At 44.2% G+C, this 14,320-nt stretch overlaps 1 protein-coding gene and 1 pseudogene across 1 annotated transcript; both read left to right on the top strand.

Annotated features, from left to right (window-relative positions):
• Window positions 1-1,009: 1,009 nt before the first annotated feature.
• Window positions 1,010-2,596, top strand: LOC140128420 (E3 ubiquitin/ISG15 ligase TRIM25-like). The gene is made up of 2 exons (XM_072150127.1): window positions 1,010-2,343; window positions 2,548-2,596. Exons 1-2 carry the CDS (start codon window positions 1,010-1,012, stop codon window positions 2,594-2,596), a joined length of 1,383 nt encoding a protein of 460 aa, XP_072006228.1.
• A 1,145-nt stretch (window positions 2,597-3,741) lies between these two features.
• Window positions 3,742-7,243, top strand: LOC140128419 (E3 ubiquitin/ISG15 ligase TRIM25-like; annotated as a pseudogene).
• The last annotated feature ends 7,077 nt before the right edge of the window (window positions 7,244-14,320 follow it).

The raw sequence follows: 14,320 nt of genomic DNA, 5'->3' as shown, positions 1-14,320 counted from the left end.
ATTAGTGTAATGTCTTCTCCCTCATATAAGGAGATATTAGTGTAATGTCTTCTACCTCATAAGGAGATATTAGTGTAAAACTTATGTGGCAAACACCCAGTATGTTTGAAGAGAGCTCAGACCTGCAATACCAGCTTAGACCATAGTCAGGTGTGGCACTGTTTGTGGAAAACAGCTGCAATGTTCAGAAATGTACATGTAATAGGAAAAAATGCATCAAAATATCAGAAGTTGAAGTTGGACTGAAAATGACGGCACTTCTGTTGCTGCGTAATCCCTGGCGGGTAAAATTACTGCAGCATGTAGTAGCATTTCACGGACCAAACAAGTTATGAAACGCAAGTATTTTGGTCAAAACGCATCTGCATTTTCAGGAAGATTTTCACCTACATTTTAAAATGCATTCAAAGGGCGTCATTTATTTTTTATTTTTGTCCTTCCGTTGGTGTTTTTGCGCCTTTTTGCTGCGTAATGTTTTTATGCACGTTTTTATGCAATGTGACTGCTCAATTCGCCGTGTAACCATTGTGTTCTGTTGCACCCTAATTGTCATTACATTGCGTCTTTTTACAGATATTTGCGTCTTATTTAATATTGATTTTCGCCTATTTGGCGCAATAACACGCCAGTCCTGACCATGCGTAGGAAAGGTATGATTTGCTGCAAAATATTTAAAAATATCTTTAAAATTTGGGCCTAATAAGGTTAAAAAAAACCCCTGCATTCGACAAAGAGCCAAAACCGGAAAAAACACAAATGAGGGGCAAAAAAATAGACTCAGATAAGGGGGAAATAAGATAAATGACCCCCAAAAACTTAACAAATCCATTAAGACTATAGCAGAATTCACTATAGGGCACTGCAGATCGAAGAGTGAAGATGTTGCTTTCTGGATCTGAGGATGCAAAAATTGTCTCTGTCCTTCAGGGGTTAAGTGAATGGGTGGAACGACATCCTTGCTGTTCATCCGTCCCACTTTCAGTTCTGTGACTTCCTTCCTGTGGCAGCCATGGCTTCCGCAGATCTGAGAGAGGAGCTTGTCTGCTCCATCTGTTTATATGGTTTCAAGAACGCCGTGATGCTACGATGTGGACACAACTTCTGCCGCGTCTGTATCGATCGTGTGCTGGATACACAAGGCGGATCTGGAGGTTATTCCTGTCCTGAATGTAGACAAAGATTTCAGAAGAGGCCGGCACTGATGAGGAACATAAATCTGAATAATATAGCAGAACGTTTCCGATTTACACCACCAAATCGAGAAGGATTCTCCGGGATCTCCTGCACTTACTGTGTGGACTCTCCTGTACCTGCTGTGAAGTCCTGTCTGATGTGTGAGGCTTCTCTGTGTGATAAACACCTGAACGTCCATAGTAGGTCACCAGAACACGTCTTATCTGATCCGAGAACTTCCCTGGTAAGGAAGAAATGTTCTGCCGTGAAGAGAATTGTGGACTATTACTGTACTGAGGACTCGGATTGTATCTGTGTATCTTGCAGTTTGTCCAGAGAACACGGAGTGGAGATGCTGGATGAGGCATCTGAGAAGAACAAGCAGAAACTGATCAATGTTCTTCAGAAACTGATCACAAAAAGAAAGGAGACTGAGGAAAGAGTCCAAAATCTAAAGGAGCGCCGGAGAAAAGCTCAAGAGAAAGCATCTGGAGAAGCTGAGAGAGTCACCTCCTTGTTTATGGACACCAGGAGACGTTTGGACAACCTAGAGAAGAGGATCCTTACTGAGATCTCCAGGCAGGAGAAGGATGAGTCGCTCTTCCTCACTGCTTTGATCCACCAGCTGGATATTAGGAAGAAGGAACTGTCCAAGAAGATGAGACAAATTGAGGAGCTTTGTAACATGACTGATCCATTGACTGTGTTACAGGAACCAGACACAGGTGACTTGTGTGATCTTAAGGAGGGGGAAGATGACGAGGACGCAATGGGATATGATGTTGATGATCTTGATATGACTGTGATCTCAGAAACATTACATGCTCTATGTGACGTAATATCAGGTATAAGATCTGGGATCTACGTGGAGGATCCTGCAGACATATTACTAGATGTAGACACTGCCGCTAATAATATCCATATATCAGACGACCTGAAAACCGCAACCTGCACAATGGTCAAACAGAATCGTCCACAAACAGAAGACAGATTCCAGTATAATCAGGTGATCGGCAGCCGGAGATTTACCTCAGGACGACATTACTGGGATGTGGAGATCAGTAGATCTGGAGGTTGGAGTGTGGGGATGTGTTATCCCAGTATCGACAGAAGGGGGCGCCAGTCATATATTGGAGATAATGAAAAGTCTTGGGGACTAGGCCGGAGAAGGTACTTTAATGTACATTTTGTCATGCATGATAGAAGGGAGATTCGGCTACCTGACGATGTCTGTAGTAATAAATTCCGGATCTGTCTGGATTATGAGGCGGGGGAGTTGTCCTTCTATGAATTATGTGGCCCCATCAGACACTTACACACCTTCACCACCACCTTCACCGAGCCCCTTCATGCTGTATTATGTGTATTTCGCAGCAACATGGAAGGATCCCATGAAGATAACTGGTTAAAAATTCTAAGTTAAGGATTAATCGGTTTTTCATTGACCAATTTCCTCCTGGGGGATCCCTGTTATTATCTGAGGAACCATATTCTGAATATATAGGTTCAATGTTCATGCAAAGTTGCATTATTTTCGGTTAACCTAAAAGCTGTTGATGGACCTTAATATTCTCATGAGGAACATAACAGTTGTGTTTCCTTCATGAGATGTGCATATTGGGTCCTATTCACACCTCAGTGATATGGTCAGTCTTTTATCAGCAAGTGTGAGATGAAACCAGAAAAGGAGACTAATGTAATGGAAAGATTTGCATCTGTTTTGTGTTTTTGACCTGCACCTTTGACCCCCAATCACTGATGCAAGTCATGGACCAAAACTCATTCATGTGAATTTGGCCTTATTATATACTGACTCCTGCTCATTAACACATTAATGTTCCAACACCGCAGGAATATGCGCCATCTTGATGGTCTGTGGTGGACAAGGCACCAAACTGCTTACTCAATTACTGTTATAGGGTGTGGGTGCAACCTCTGCCCCCTCTCATGGTTACACACCTGTTTATTTTACCTGTTGTGTTCCATTTTGTCACACTACGTATAATAAAAAGATATTTTCTTGCATATCAGTGTTTATCTGTTTTATCACGTATTTGTTAGTGTAAAACCTCCAAAATGAGTGTAAAAGTCGCAAATTTTGGCCCAGTTATGCTAAAAAGACACAAATATAACACGTCTTGCACAAAGCAAGCTAGTTCAATAGAAAAATACAAGTTTTGGCTCTCAAAATGGTTCTGGATTCAAAAATAAAACAAACAAAAAACCCAACACACACATTATGTAAAACAGTAAGGCCACGGTCACACATTCAGCTAGCCATCCGTTCATAACGCGATGCTAGCGAAACGGGTGAGGGGGGGGGCGGTCCTTGGGCCGAACGCACAAGGACGCATGTGCGTTCAGGCCTAGGACCGCCCCCTGTGCGCTAGCATCGCGTAATGAACGGATGGCTAGAGGAACGTATGACCGCGGCCTAAAGCTACACCAATGCAAAAATAGTTGAAAGGTCCTTATAAGGGGTTATATGAATGGGCATGACTACAATTTTTTAGCTTGTCCTTCCTCCTACCAATTTAGTTTGGTTTCTCTCTCCTTCTTCTATTAGCCATGGCGTCTGCTGACCTGAGAGAGGAGCTGCTCTGCTCCATCTGTCTGACCACTTATACAGATCCTGTAATGCTGAGATGTGGACACAACTTCTGCCGGGTCTGTATTGATCGTGTGCTGGATACACAGGACGGGTCTGGAGGTTATTCCTGTCCTGAATGTAGAGAGGAGTTTCAGGAGAGGCCGGCACTGATGAGGAACATAAATCTTCATAATGTAGCAGAACGTTTCTTTGTTACTCAGCCGAACCACGAGGAGATCACCGGGATCTGCTGCACTTACTGTGTGGACTCTCCTGTACCTGCTGTGAGGTCCTGTCTACATTGTGAGGCTTCTCTGTGTGATAAACACCTGAAAGTCCACAGCAAGTCACCAGAACACGTCTTATCTGATCCCAGCACTTCCCTGGAGAACCGGAAATGTTCTGTCCATAAGAAGGTCCTGGAATATTACTGCACTGAGGATGTTACATGTATCTGTGTGTCCTGTAGTTTGGCCGGAGAACATCGGGGACACCAGGTGGAGATGCTGGATGAGGCTTCTGAGAAGAAAAAAAGAAAGTACCGTATATATTCGAGTATAAGCTGAGACCCCTAATTTTACCACCAAAAACTGGGAAAAACTATTGACTCGAGTATAAGCCGAGGGTGGGAAATGCATTGGTCACAGACCCCCCCATTATATAGCCAACCAGCCCCCTATAGTATACAGCCAGCCCAGCCTGCCCCCAGTAGTATACAGCCTGCCCTTAGTAGTATACAGCCTGCCCCCAGTAGTATACAGCTTGCCCCCAGTAGTATACAGCTTGCCCCCAGTAGTATACAGCACTGCCCCCGTAGTATACAGCCTGCCCCCAGTAGTATACAGCCAGTCCCCAGTAGTATACAGCCAGTCCCCAGTAGTATACAGCCTGCCCCCAGTGGTATACAGCTTGCTCCCAGCATTAAAAAAAAAATAAAAGTATATACTCACCCTCCGGTGGCCCCGACGTGCAGCACTGCTCCCCCGATATCCGCGCCGCTTGTCTCCAGGCTTCCGCGCCCGTCTTCTTTCTTCTGCTGGGCGCCGCCATTGCTCTCTCCCGGCCGGCGCCTGGTATGACGCTCCACTGCTGACGTCATACTAGGCGCCGCCCGGGGGAAAGACATGGCAGCACCCAGCAGAAGAAAGAAGACGGCGCAGAAGCCTGAAGACAAGCGGCGCGGACATCGGGGGAGCAGCGCTGCACATCGGGGCCACCGGAGGGTGAGTATATAAGTTTATTATTTTTTAAGTATTTTTTTTTACTTAGTGACTCGTGTATAAGCCGAGGGGACGTTTTTCAGCATATTTTTTGTGTTGAAAAACTCGGTATATACGGTAATAAATATTCTCCAGAAACTAACTACAAAGTGGGTGGAGAGTGAGGATCGAGTCCAGAATCTAAAGGAGAACTGGAGAAAGTGTCCTTGTTGATATCTCCAGGCAGGAGCAGGAAAAGTCCCTCTCACTATCTGCTCTGATCCAGAAGCTGGAGATACAGAAGGACGAGCTGTCCAGGAAGATGAGGCACATTGAGGAGCTGTGTAACATGACTGATCCACTGACTGTGTTACAGGAACCAGACACAGGTGACTTGTGTGATCCTGAGGAGGGGGGAGGTGATGAGGACACAGGGGGACATGATAACCAGCGCCATGATGTAGATGGTCTGGATGTGACTGTGATCTCAGACACATTACACACATTATGTGACATAATATCAGGTATAAGGATCGGGATCTATGTGGAGGGTCCTGGAGACATATTACTGGATGTAAACACGGCTCATAATAATCTCCATATATCAGACGACCTGAAAACTGCAACCAGGACACAAGAGAAGCAGAATCGTCCAGAAACAGCAGAGAGATTTGAGGATTATATTCAGGTGATAAGTAGCAGTAGATTTACCTCAGGACGACATTACTGGGATGTAGAGAACAGTATATAAGGAAGATGGAGGGTGGGGATGTGTTATCACAGTATAGACAGGAGGGGGCGCCAATCATACAATGGCGATAATGACAAGTCTTGGAGCTTGATGAGGAATAATAATAAGTACTCAGTGATACATGACAGTAAGTGGACCAGTTACCTGACAATATCTCCAGTGATAGAGTCCGGATCTGTCTGGATTATGAGGCGGGGGAGTTGTCCTTCTATGACCTGTGTGACCCCATCAGACACTTACACACCTTCACCACCTCCTTCACCGAGCCCCTTCATGCTGCATTATGTATATTCTCCCCACTGTTTGGATGTGGAAGTAACTCATTAAGAATCTGTAGCTAAGAAACAACATAGCTTCTGTCAGATTTGAGGTCCATCTGTAACTAGGGATGGTATGTAAGTTGGTGACCACCACAGAAATTGATGTCTTAGGCTACATACACACGATGAGAACAGTTATATGTGCCGCAAACATAGGTCATGTGGACTGTTGTTTGTGTTTTATATGTCATCGACAGGTGAGCTTTGAATAAAATACTACCCGAGCAGCAAACACGGGCAGGAATAGGACTTTCCCTATATTTTACTTGGAGAGTTGGTTCATGCAATGGCCATAGGATCCATATCTGCTTGAGACCATGAAATTTCTACATAAAGTAGCCCAGAATTGTCATAAGTGTAGGATGCATAGAATTACTATACTTCGACTTCAAGTATTAATGAGAAGGATCAAAAAGACAAAATTGTAGCTTCCCTCTATATATGTTCAGAAGACCTAATTCTCACGTGTTCAATATTATGCTGGAGAGATGCACTATGGGTCCAACTTGTGCGAGAATGAGCGATTACAAGAGCTTGCACGCCACTAAGTGCGCCATATGAGTGAAGCGGTAATGCATTTGCGTGACTAACACTATACACACTTTTAATGGACTGCATGCTTTCCCGATCAACCGATGGAAAGTAATTGGAGTGCTGGCCGAGCTTGAGCACCAAGGCTTCACTCACATGGTACATTGGGTCACATTTACTTACCCGTCCCGTTGACACCGCCGATCCAGAATGTCGGACGAGGAGTCGGAGCTGTCGCTATTCACTAAGATCGTGCGTCCAATTTCCTGCATGTGTCCCTTCCTCCGCTGAGGTCCGCCGGAGTTCACCTTCTTCTTCCCGGTGCATGTCAGTGCTGATCTTGCAACACAATTTGATTTTTAAATACCGCGGTTTGTCTGAATCAGTCAGGTTGTCCGACGTCCAAGCCCCCTGATTTGTGTCACATGCAAGCCGGGCTGATGCGGCACAATCCGATCGTGTTCGCCAAAAACCAGGGGCAATTCAGGGCAAATCGGAAAAAATCGCAAAACTCGAAGGAAATGCGTCCGACGGACCCTTAGTAAATGTGCCCCATTGTGTCCGCCATACAATTCCATTGACCTTATTAATGACTTGACACTATCGCGTCCTGATAATAATATGCCGTCAGAAGATTGTTTGGAAGAACATTTTACCTCAGAATATATGAGGTTATTATATTTATTAAAGGACATCTACCACCAGGATGAAGGATTGTAAACTAAGCACACTGACATACTGGTGTGTGCCCCCTCTGGCAGGCTCTGCTCATCTTTTAGCTTTGTAGACCCTGTTTTTTCCAAAAAAGGCTTTCAACATTATGCAAATGAGCCTGAGGCATTAATGGAGCCCGGAGCTCCTCAGGGATATTTGCATAATTTTTAAAGCGTCTTTTTTTAAAACAAGGTTACAAGAAGCTAAAAGAACAGCAGATCCTGGCAGATGGGGCACACACCATTATGCCAGTGTGCTTAGTTTACAATCCTTCATCCTGGTGGTAGATGTCCTTTAAATAGAGTTGCCGGCCCGTCCTTTGTCTATACTATCTATTGTGCTGGATTTTTTTTTCTTGTTTATGACCGATTTGTGAATATTTTGGACAATTGTAGAACTTTCCATCATACAGGACAATCAATAAAATGTATATGTTGAAACCATAATACATATTTTTAATGTAAAAAGATAAAGATTCTAGTTATGGTTCCTTTTGATGACTCCTGTGTTAGTTTTGCTTCTTCCCTTGTTCATATTGTTATATATCGGAGGACCCTGTGTGTGGTGGTGATGGTCATGGTGATACGAGTCCCGCATTATTCAAACAACAATAAATAACTTACCGTATTTTTCGGACTATAAGGCACACAAAAAATCCTTTGATTTTCTCAGAAATCAAAGGTGTGCCTTATAGTCCAGTGCGCCTTATATATGAACCGTACTTACAGACAACAGCTGCCTTGAACTGTGCACAGGTCTGCCACCTGCTGGTCATTCATTCTTATAGTCAGGTGCGCCTTATAATCCGATGCGCCTTATATATGAACCTAGACCAGTGATGGGCAACCTTCTGAGCTTGGCGTGTCAAAATTTGCCAAAAAACCGAGCATAACTCGGGTGGTGTGTCACCTAGACAAAAAAAACATAATTTTGTGATATTTATAGTTTAAATAACAAATATGTATATTATTTAACTTCCAGGGTACTTTACCGTAGGAATGTGTGATTGATACTACCATATACTGCCATACTATATACTATACATTCTATATGTAATAGATCGGTTACAATCAGACACGCGTGGAAATGCTTAGTAACCTGCAAACTTTCAGTCATGAAAGTTCACAGGTTCTAGCGAGGGAGCAGGCGCCGCTGTTTGCATCTCCCTCATGCCCACCTGGCATGCAGAAGGTGTGAGGAGCAAAATAATCGCAATGTCTGGCGATTTGCAAGGCGTTGCGATTATTTCAGGGCTTGTACATCACAAAATTGACATACAAGCCCTATCATACAGTGCACGGACATTACTCACTGTATGATGGGAGTGGTTGTCCTCCCTGGTCCCTGCTCTGGAGCTGGTCAGTGTTGAGGTGGCAGAGGCACACTGAGGTACACTGACATTACTCACTGTATGATGGGAGTTGTTGTCCTCCCTCATCCCTGCTATGGAGATGGTCAGTGTAGAGGTGGCAGCTGCTGGGACATCACACAGGGCAGCAGCGATGTGGCCTCTGACTGTAGTGTCACCCTCCCCCCTCCACAGTTATCAGGAGCTGCAGAGGAGTCTCCTATGGCCGGGTCACCTCTCCTGCCACCTATGGCTCAGCTCACACAGGGGGAGGGGCCGGCCCGGGGGGAGGGGGGGGGAGTGCTGGGAGCTCAGTGCAATCTCTCAGCCTCCCGCTTACTGCACCTGGCCGTGTAGAATGAAACTTCACTCTCGGGCGGCCGCGTGTCAGTGAATATGGCTACGTGGGTCAGCAATGACACGCGTGTCATAGGTTCGCCATCACTGACCTAGACGTTTTAGAAGGCACAGTGCGCCTTATAATCCTGTGCGCCTTATAGTCCGAAAACTACATTACTAATAAAATAAATGACACAACACAACCATTGTGGATAGATTATTAGCCGCAATGTTTATTATTGGGTAATCAAAGACTTACAATAATAAATTTAATAATAAAATTAATTTAATAAATTAGTACATTTTATTTAAACAGATTATTTAAAACCATCAATTAATAAGTATAATTATATAACTTACATAGGCACCAACTGGGAGACAAAACCCCCACTAACAAACAATCGTGGCAGTAAAATTCATTTATAAAGAGCGGGTTGGGTTGGGCAGGAGCGCTGCTCCAGGACTTTTCTTTAAAGGTGGCACCAGGAGCCAGCTGACAGCCTCTTTCATCTATAAGTTGGGGCGAACATCTGCCAATCAGCTGAGCCCTGACAATATTTTACCCAGTAACAGGCATGTCATTGATCCAGCTGTTCTACCAATAGCAGCTGATCTAACCTCTCAGCGAATCAGCTGACAGCATCTGGCAACAAACACCTCAAGAGAAAAAGGCGGGAAGGCTACCACAGCAGATAGAAATACAAATGTGTGAAATTTTACCTCATGAAAATATTAACCCATTCCCTGCTAGACTCTGAATAGGCTAACAAGCTTATGGAATTCATTAAATACATGAATCAGGGACTGTGACAGCACATTTTCCCTTCCATAAAATATCTGGGGCCCAATTTCATCCTGAGGTAGTGGTTACATCTGAGGTGATTGAGGATAACCCCTCTTCTAGATAACAAGACTCTTAGGGTACATTCACACGCGGTATGCCCGCCGTGCGGGCATACCGCCGTGTGCTGCAGAGGAGGAAGAGGTGGCCCCGCTATTGCCGTCTATGGGGACGTACATGTACGGCCCCGCAGACGGCAGTGTGAATAAGCCCTTAGGCTACATTCACAAGACCGTATGATTTCTCCAGTCCCGTTTTTACAGGCCGTATGAGCCTGTATTTACTTGACGTTTTTCATCCGTATGCAGCAACGTATCTAACCCGTATTTTATACTTCCCCATAGACTTCTAGGACATACAGAATTCAAATACAGGAGAAAATAGGACATGCTCTATATTTTTATACGGCTATTATATGGTACGCTACGGTGTCAAAAACTGCAATATAAATGGTTGGAAGTATTGTCCATTGGAATGAATGTATGTAACCCGCAAAAAAACGGTACGATATGTTGCATTTTTGGACATTTAAAAAGCGGTCCAAGAATGCGACTCGTGGCAGCACCCTTAGGGTGAAGACACACATGGCGTTTTTGGGCCGTTTATACTAAGTGCGTTTTCAGATCGTTAAAAACGCATGCGTTAAAAAAACGCATCCGTTTTTTAAAAACGCATGCGTTTTTAAAAACCGAATGCGTTTTTGTCCGTTTTTCATTGCGCAATTTCGGGAAAATGGACAAGAACGCATGCGTTTTCAAAAAACGCACGCGTTTTTTCTAAAACGGATGCGTTTTTTAACGCATGCGTTTTTAACTATCTGAAAACGCACTTAGTAAAATCGGCCCAAAAACGGCCCAAAAACGCCATGTGTGTCTTCACCCTTAGACTCATGGGCCTTGAAATAGTCAGATACATCCATGGAAGCGAACACAAGCCTGGCCAACTCAGGGCCATCTGCAGTATGGAGCACTTTTTCTATAACCTCCCACTCCTTTTTCTAAGTTTCCTGCCCCACAATCTGCTCAAATTTTTCTACAATACATCGAAACTACCTCAGTGCTGAATCTTTCTTCTAAATATTCAGAGACTACTTTCAAGAGGACCTTTATCAGGTGTTAAAATGAAGCTAGTATTGAAATAATAATAATAATAATAATAATAATAATAATCTTTATTTATATAGCGCCATCAAATTACGTAGCGCTTTACAAATCATAGGGGACATATACAACTATATTACATTACAAAGAACAAACAGTCATATAGAACAATAGGAGTGATGGCCCTGCTCACAAGAGCTTACAGACTATGAGGATGAGGGGGTGACACAAGAGGTTGTATAATGGTCCAGCCATTCTTTATAAGGGAACAATATAAAAATAATTTAATAAATAATTTACTAAACAACGATGTTGCTGCTTGAACCAGCCATCAGCCGCCATCTTATTTACAGGGTCCTAGGTGAAAAAGACTGCAGCCTAGCCTGAAGCTTGGTATATATCAGCTGTTTGCCAGATAACAGATAGGATGGATTAGTAAAGGGAGAGTTGACATTTCATGCGGTTAGCGAGTGTGATAAGCTTGCCTAAAGAGATGGGTTTTAAGAGCACGTTTGAAGCTTTGGAGAGTGGGTATTAGTCTGAGAGTCTGGGGAAGAGCATTCCAGAGAATTGGTGCAACTCGGGAGAAGTCCTGGATACGTGCATGAGAGGTTCGAATTAAGGTAGAGATGAATCTAATATCACTGGCAGATCGAAGAACGCGGGAAGGGCGATAGACTGAGATGAGAGAAGAGAGATAGGGAGGTGCTGCATTATTCAGAGCTTTGTGGATGAGGGTTATTATTTTAAAGTGAATACGGAAGGAGACAGGTAGCCAGTGCAGTGATTGGCACAAACTGGAGGCATCTGTGTAGCGTTTGGCCTGAAAGACGAGCCTGGCTGCTGCATTAAGAATAGACTGAAGAGGAGAGAGTTTAGAGAGTGGAAGACCAATTAGTAGGGAGTTACAGTAGTCTAGTCGAGAGTGAATAAGTGCAACAATTAGCATTTTAGAAGTTTCAAATGTCAGAAACGGCCGGATTCTGGAGATGTTTCTGAGATGCATCCGGCAAGAGCGAGCAATAGATTGAATATATGGTGAAAAAGAGAGGTCAGAGTCCAGCACAACCCCAAGACAGCGGGCCTGCTGCCTCGGTGCTATAGTGATCCCACAGACCGAGATGGAGAGGTCAGGGTTGGTTTGGTTAGTAGATGGTGGAAAGACAAGAAGTTCAGTCTTAGAAAGATTAAGTTTCAAGAAGAGAGAGGACATGATGTTAGAGACAGCAGAGAGACAGTCACTAGTGTTCTGGATTAGGCAGGGGTAATGTTACGTGCTGAGGTATACAGCTGGGTGTCATCAGCATAAAGATGATACTGGAAACCAAATCTGCTAATGGTTTGTCCAATGGGGGCTGTATAGAGGGAGAAGAGAAGAGGACCTAGGACTGAGCCCTGAGGAACCCCGACACTGAGAGGAAGATGAGAAGAGAAAGATCCAGAAAAGGAGACACTGAAAGTGCGGTCAGAGAGATAGGAAGAAAACCAAGAGAGTGCAGAGTCCTTTAGGCCAATGGAGTGAAGCATCCTAAGGAGGAGGTGGTGGTCCACAATATCGAACGCTGCCGGTAGATCCAGGAGAATGAGGAGAGAATAGTCACCTTTGGATTTTGCAGTGAGGAGATCATTGGAGACTTTAGAAAGAGCAGTTTCAGTGGAATACATAGAGCGGAAACCAGATTGCAGGGGGTCAAGGAGGGAGTTAGCTGAGAGATAGCGGGTTAGTCGAGAATAGACCAAGCGTTCCAGGAGTTTGGAGATGAAAGGGAGGTTAGAAACTGGTCGGTAGTTAGTAGCATTGGATGGGTCCAGTGAAGGTTTCTTTAGTAAAGGGGTAACAATAGCATGCTTGAAAGAAGAGGGGACGACCCCAGAAGAGAGAGAGAGATTGAAAATTTTAGTTAGGTGAGAAGTGACTGCTGGGGAGAGAGACTGTACCAGATGTGAGGGGATGGGGTCACTGATGCAGGTAGTGGGGCGAGCAGAGGAAAGGAGCCTAGACACTTCTTCCTCTGTGACTGGCTCAAAGGAAGAGAGTGAACAAGATAAGGTATGGGAGGGAAGGGGATTGGAGGGGTGAGTGGATTGAGCAATTATTTCCTGGCGGATACAATCAATTTTATCCTTAAAATAGGCGGCCAGATCTTCAGCCCCAAGGTCTGTGACAGGTGGCTGCACCTTTGGTGTTAGTAAGGAGTGAAGGGTATCAAAGAGCCTTTTGGGGTTGTTAGAGAGAGAGGATATGAGATTAGTAAAATAGACCTGTTTAGCAAGGTGAAGGGCAGAGTTATAAGTTTTTAGCATAAATTTGAAGTGTAGAAAGTCTGCAGATGTGCGCGATTTTCTCCACAGACGTTCAGCAATCCTGGAGCACTGCCGAAGGAAACGAGTTTGTTCAGTGAAAAAGCCATGACCTAGATGACTGGATTGCCACCTTGTTTAATACACTGCAGATGGCCTATTACCATTCTTTGTAATTGCCTTTAAAGGAACCTGTCACCAGGGACCTAATTTTCACTAAAGACAGGTTGCAGGAGCCCATCACACCTGCAGTGCAAACATGCCTCTCTGCCTTTTATAAGCATTTGCATTACATTATACAGTAATTGAGTGTTATAACTTACCTTGCACCCTGACAAAATCCTGGGGTGTTCCCAGGGGTTGGGCTTTGGTTCGGTTGCATTTCAAAAAACCACATGTGACTTGTCTGTGTTACTCACTCCTCAGATCTTAGCCCCCACCTTTGTGCTCCTGTACAGCTCCTCCCTCTCCCACTGATGTCATCTCACCAGGCTGTGACCTCTGTGAAGGAGCAGGTGGGAGGAGCTGTACAGGAGCACAAAGGTGGGAGCTAAGATCTGAGGAGTGAGTAACACAGACAAGTCACATGTGGTTTTTTGAAATGCAACCAAACCAACCCCCTGTGACTACCACAGGATTTTGTCAGGGTGCAAGGTAAGTTATAACACACAATTATATTGTAATGCAAATGCTTATAAAAGGCAGAGAGGCATTTTTGCACTGCAGGTGTGATGGGTTTCTGCAATCTGTCTTTAGTGAAAATGAGGTTCCCGGTGACAGGTGCAGGGGGCACCAGATTCATGAAGAATGTGCACTAGAAATCCTGAAACTCCACACTACACAGGCAAACTGCACATAGTACACACTGCACTGCTTTTAGTAAATGTGGGCCTATATCTTGTTTTGTTTCCTTACTTTTCTTTCAATACAGGAGTGATAAAAAAGGAGAAAAAAAGGCAAAAAGCAATATAAAAACTGTAAACCTACATGGATTAAAAGATCCCTAAATGGTTAAAGAGGACCTGTCACCTATGAAAACGGCACTACGAGCTGATTACTCAAGTAAGCACCTCCTAGTGCTAAAACAGATGCAGCAGTGTTACACTGCTAGCG

The sequence above is a fragment of the Engystomops pustulosus genome, chromosome 4 (genome assembly GCF_040894005.1).
Source record: "Engystomops pustulosus chromosome 4, aEngPut4.maternal, whole genome shotgun sequence".
NCBI lineage: Eukaryota > Metazoa > Chordata > Amphibia > Anura > Leptodactylidae > Engystomops > Engystomops pustulosus.
The sequence above is the reverse complement of the archived record's forward strand: the minus strand, read 5'-3'. Positions and strand labels throughout refer to the sequence as shown.